Raw genomic sequence first — 6184 nt, 5'->3', positions numbered from 1 at the left:
CTTCTTCAGCTCTGTATATCTTCCCCTATCACTTCCAAGCTTCTTACTTCATCCCCCTTCCCCACCCACCCACTCACACTCACCCCACCTTCCCTCTCACCTTGTCTCACTCAGCACCTGCCAGCTTGTTCTCTCACATCTCATTCTACCCCCTTTCTCTTCTGGTTCTGAGGAAGGGTCTTGGCCTGAAATATCAACTGTTTATCCCCTCTATAGCTGCTGCCTGACCTGCTGGGTTTAAATTGATTTATAACTTACAGAGTCACTTTCAAGGACTCTTTACAACTTATGTTCTCAGATATGTTTTGTAATTTTCATAATTTATCTTCTCTTGTCCCTTAGTTGTGAGTCACTTTGTGTAGCACTATTAGTGAATACAGTTGTATTTGTTTATTTCCCTGTAAATGCCTGCAAGAGAATTAATCTCAAGCTGCTTTATAGAAACATATATGGACTTTGCTAATAAATAAAAGGTATCCCTTCAGGACCGAGATGAGAAATTTCTAAACTGGCTAAAATCAAGTGACAGAGCAGATTTGATGGGCCAAATGGCCTAATTCTGCTCCTAAGTCTTATGGTGTTATAGAAAGGAGTCCATAACTCATTCTTCACACATTCAAAATGCTGGAAGAACTCAGCAGGTCGGGCAATATCTATGCAAAGGAATAAACAGTCAGCTGTTGGGCTGAGACCTTTCTTCAGGCCCTGATGAAGGGTCCCAGCCCAAAACTTTACTGCTTATTTACCTTCGGTGGGGCATGTTAAACTCTGAGATGGCAGGCATATTGTGATTTCCTCTTGTCTCCTCCCATGATTTGAGAGTTAGGGGGCAAAAGTTTAAGGGAAACACGAGGGGGAATTTCTTTACTCAGAGAGTGGTAGCTGTATGGAACGAGTTTCCAGCAGAAGTGGTAGAGGCAGGTTCAGTCTTGTCATTTCAGGTAAAATTGGATATGTATATGCATAGGAAAGGAATGGGAGGTTATGGGCTGAGTGCGGGCCAGTGGGACTAGGTGAGAGTAAGTGTCGGCACGGACTAGAAAGGCTGAGGTGGCCTGTTTCCGTGCTGTAATTGTTATATGGTTATAGTGAATATACCATAGTTTTCGGTGGGGCATGTTAAGCTCTGAGATGCCAGGCACATTGTGATTTCCTCTTGTCTCCTCAGGTTGGCTGATGAGCTTCGAGGCTGGATACACCGGCACCAGATCGACAGGACAAAGTCCAATGAGAAGCCAAAACGTCAGAAGAAATTTAAACAGGGCACGGTAGGTAGCAATGATCCAGCATTTATTCAACAGCTGCCTGTCCAATCTTCTCCCATTTGGTGCTTTGTCTTACTAAGGCAATAAGGCAAAGCAGCCGAGTTAGGAATTCAGCCCATTGAGTCTTATTATCCCTCTCAACCCCATTCTCCTGCCTTCTCCCCATAAGCATTGACACTCAGAACAGAGAAAACCTACGGCGCAATACAACCCCTTCGGCCCACAAAGCTGAGCCGATCATGTACAGGTGAACCTTCACTAATCCGGCACCATTGGGACCTGAGAAGTACCAGATTAGTGAAAATGCTGAATTACAGAAGGATCACATTAAGCAATAGCTAACAGCCTCTTCATACCTTTAAGATGTCATGTAAATCAGTACAAGTTAGATAATAATGAAACAGAAATATTAAGTGAGTAGCAAGTGAAATTTTAATAAAGTAATATACTGTACAGGCACAGATAAAATAAAGGTAAATGTACAGGAATTAACTTAAACAGAACAGTTGAGCACTTCCACTTCTAAAGTGAGACGTTTAATATACCTTCAGGCAAAGTTTCACGTCTGCAAGTGTGGGGTTGTCAGGATCATCAACATCTTCATCCTGAAAAATGAGTGAAGCATCAGGAACTGCTGCTGAAACTGGCTCAACGGTTTCTCCAAAAACTGTTGGTGTTGGTGGCAGCACATCTGGGTGAGCAGAAGCAGAAGTCGGAGAAAGAAGGTTTTTTGTACGGCACATCTCACGTGACCGCCAGGCGGTCGGGGATTCAGTGCTGGGCTGTTCCCTCTTCACTCGCAGTTACTGAGGGAATCCTCATTAGTTTCTTTTCCTCCGCTTAGTAATATGATTAAATTCAGTGGGTCGCCACATCTGAGGTTGTAGGCAGAAGAGACCGGAGTGCTGGCCAGGCGATGCCAGAGGGCAGTGTGCGACAGAGGGCAGGCGAGAAGGCGGAATGACCGCTGGCGGGTGAGATGGGCAGGTGCTGGGCTGCTGCGCCTCATGCAAATGATATTAATAAATGCAGGAAAACCAGCAGGAATCGCCTGTCTGCGCTTACAAGAGCTTACGTGAACAGATCTAGCGCAACCAAAACGATGCGCAGCAGATTGGTGCGGTGGCCCGGGAAATTGGAAATTACAGTGCGTGGAAAAATTGAAATCAATGCTGGATTATCGAAGGCACCAGATTACAGGTAGTCGGACTAGTGAAGGTCAACTGTACCTACTTTAGAAATTACCCATAGCCATCTATTTTTCAAGCTCCATGTACTTATCCAAGAGTCTCTTAAAAGACCCTATCGTATCCGCCTTCACCACCAACGCTGGCCGCCCATTCCACACGCTCTCCACTCTCTGTGTAAAAATAAATAAATAAATTACCCCTGACATCTCCTACTTCCAAGCACCTTAAAACTGTAACACACACAAAATGCTGACGGAACACAGCAGGCCCGAAACGTCGACAGCGTTTCTCCCTATAGATGCTGCCTGGCTTGCTGTGTTCCACCCGCATTTTGTGTGTGGTGTTGTTTGAATTTCCAGCATCTGCAGATTTCCTCGTGTTTGCACCTTAAAACTGTGCCCTCTTGTGCTAGCCATTTCAGCCCTGGGAAAAAGCCTCTGACTATCCTCAAGATCAATGCCTCTCATTATCTTATACACCTCTATCAGGTCACCTCTCATCCTCCGTCGCTCCAAGGAGAAAAAGCTAAGTTTACTCAACCCATTCTCATAAGGCATGCTCCCCAATCCAGGCAACATCCTTGTAAATCTCCTCTGTATCCTTTCTAAAGTTTCCACATCCTTCCTGTAGTGAGGTGACCAGAACTGAGCACGGTACTCTAAGAGGGGGTCTGACCAGGTCCTATATAGCAGCAAAATTACCTCTCGGCTGTTAAACTCAATCCCACGATTGATGAAGGCCACTGCACTGTATGCATTCTTAATCACTCGGTCAACCTGTGCAGCAGCTTTGAGTTCCTATGGACTCAGACCCCAAGATCCCTCTGATCCTCCATACTGCCAAGAGTCTTACCATTAAACTATATTCTGCAATCATATTTGACCTACCAAAATGAACCATCTTACACTTATCTGGGTTGAACGCCATCTGCCACTTAACCCAGTTTTGCATCCTATCGATGTCCCACTGTAGCCTCTAATAGCCCTCCATGCTATCCACAACAATCCCAACCTTTGTGTCATCAGCAAATTTACTAACCCATCCTTCCACTTCCTCATCCAGGTCATTTATAAAAATCACGAAGAGTAAGGGTCCCAGAACAGATCCCTGAGGCACTCCGCTGGTCACTGAGCTCCATGCAGAATATGACCCAACTACATCCACTCTTTGCCTTCTGTGGGCAAGCCAGTTCTGGATGCACAAAGCAAGGTCCCCTTGGACCCCATGCCTCCTTACTTTCTCAGTAAGCCTTGCATGGGGTACCTTATCAAATGTCTTTCTGAAATCCATATACACTACATCTACTGCTCTTCCTTCATCAATGTGTTTAATCACATCCTCAAAAAATTCAATCAGGCTCGCAATGCATGACCGGCCTTTGACAAAGCCATGCTGACTATTCCTAATCGTATTATGCCTCTCCAATTATTCATAAATCCTGCTTCTCAGGATCTTCTGCATCATCTTATCAACTACTGATGCAATGCTCATGATCTATAATTTCCTGGGCTATCTCTATTCCCCTTCTTGAATAAGGAAGCAACATCTGCAACCCTCCAAACCCCGGAACCTCTCCCGTCCCCATTGATGATGCAAAGATCATTGCCAGAGGCTCAGCAATCTCCTCCCTCACTCGCTTCCCACAGTAGGATCCGGAGACTTATCCAACTTGATGCTTTCTGAAAGCTCCAGCACATCCTCTTTCTTAATGTCTATATCCTCAAGATTTTCAGTCCGCTGGAAGTCATCCCTACAATCACCAAGGTCCTTTTCTGTGGTGAATTCAGAAGCAAAGGATTCGTGAAGTAGCCCCGTTACCACCACCGGTTCCATACACACTTTTCCACTGTCACACTTGGTTGGTCCAATTCTCTCACATCTTATCCTTCTGCTCTTCACATAGAATTCCTTGGGGCTTTCCTTAATCCTGCTCACCAAGACCTTCTCAAGTCCCCTTCTGGATCTCCTAATTTCATTCTTATGCTCCTCCTCCTACCTTTATAGTTGTCTAGATCTCTATCATTACTTAGTTTTTTGAACCTTTTGTTGGCTTTTCTTCTTGACTAGATTTTCAACAGCCTTTTGTACACCACGGTTCCTGTACCCTACCATCCTTTCCCTGTCTCATTGGAACGTACCCATGCAGAATGTTCCCCTGAACATTTGCCACATTTCTGCAGTACATTTCCCTGAGAATATCTGTTCCCAATTTATGCTTCCAAGTTCCTGCCTGATAGCTTCATATTTTCCCCTTACTCCAATTAAATGTTTTCCTAACTTGTCTATTCTTATCCCTCTCCATTGCTATGGTAAAGGAGTTAGAATTGTGATCGCTATCTCCAGAACACTCTCACACTGAGAGTCCTGACACTTGACCAAGTTCATTTCCCAATACCAGATCAAGTACAGCCTCTTCTCTTGTAGGCTTATCTACATATTGTGTCAGGAAACCTTCCTGAACACACCTAACAACTCCACCCCATCTAAACCCCTTGAACTCGGGAGATGCCAATCAGTATTGGGGAAATTAAAATCCTCCATCACGACAACCCTGTTATTACGGCACTGTTCCAGAATCTGTCTCCCTATCTGCTCCTCAATGTTACTATTGTGCAGACTATAAAAAAACACCCAGTAGGGTTATTGACCCCCTTCCTGTTTCTAACTTCTACCCACAGAGACTCAGTAGACAATCACTCTATGACTTCCTCCTTTTCTGCAGCTGTGACACTATCTCTGATCAACTGTGCCACACCCACCTCTTTTGCCTCCTTCCGTCTTTTCTGAAACATCTAAACCACTCTTACTAACCAAGAACCTATCAACCTCCACTTTAAATATACTCAATAACTTGGCCTCCACAGCCATCTGTGACAATGAATTCCACAGATACACCAACACACCACCCTCTGGCTAAAGAAATTCCTCCTCATTTCTGTCCTAAATGGGCGTCCCTCAATTCTGGGGTTGCCACTGTTCAATCAAAATTTCATTCAACTGCAGTGTATCCTCCTCCTTCCCCACCCCCCGCCCCCGAGTATATTGTATAAAGATTTAAAGATGAGATTTATCCATCACATTTACATCGAAGCATACAATAAAATGTGTCAGCTGTGTCAACGACCCCTGTGGAATCTGAGGTTTGTTCTTAACACAGCATGGCAGTGGTCAGGGCATCGCCTCACTCGTAGTAGGACTATTCATCTTTCATACACTTGTTCCTACTTATTAAAAACACACAAGACTCTGCAGATCCTTGAAATCCAGGGCAACATACTCAAAATGCTGGAGAAACTCTGTAATTCAGATTCAAGAATACTGGGTTAATGGCCGTATGGAGGAATGTAGATCCCTCAAAGCTGCCACGCAAGTTGATAGGATGGTTAAAAAGGTAAATGAAGTGTTGATATTCACTGGTCGTGGGATTGAGTTAAAGAACCGCGAGGTAATATTGCAACTCTATAAAACCCTGGTTAGACCAGACGGAATATTGCATTCAGTTCTGGTCGCCTCATTCTGGAAGGGTGTGGAAGAGGGTGCTGAGATTTCCCAGGATGCTGGCTGGATTAGAGAGCGTGTTTCTCCTTCTCTCTTTCCCCTCCCCTTTATCTCGCTGCTGATCTGATCTACTAGGTGGCTCAGTGGAACATTTTATTGCACCACTATTAGAACAGTGAAAAGAATAGTACAGAACTTGTGAGCTGCGATGTTGTGCCAACATCTAAGATC

At 44.6% G+C, this 6184-nt stretch overlaps 1 protein-coding gene across 1 annotated transcript in view; it reads left to right on the top strand.

Annotated features, from left to right (window-relative positions):
- atf6b (activating transcription factor 6 beta) overlaps window positions 1-6184 on the top strand; it is a 127640-nt gene that overhangs the window by 94130 nt on the left and 27326 nt on the right. Inside the window, exons 11-12 of the mRNA XM_059971271.1 lie at window positions 343-358; window positions 1169-1268. Of these exons, the coding sequence (XP_059827254.1) occupies window positions 343-358; window positions 1169-1268 (116 nt within the window). The remainder of the gene's footprint in view (window positions 1-342; window positions 359-1168; window positions 1269-6184) is intronic.

Source organism: Hypanus sabinus, chromosome 5 (genome assembly GCF_030144855.1).
Source record: "Hypanus sabinus isolate sHypSab1 chromosome 5, sHypSab1.hap1, whole genome shotgun sequence".
Lineage (NCBI taxonomy): Eukaryota > Metazoa > Chordata > Chondrichthyes > Myliobatiformes > Dasyatidae > Hypanus > Hypanus sabinus.
This window is presented reverse-complemented; position numbering and strand designations above follow the sequence as displayed.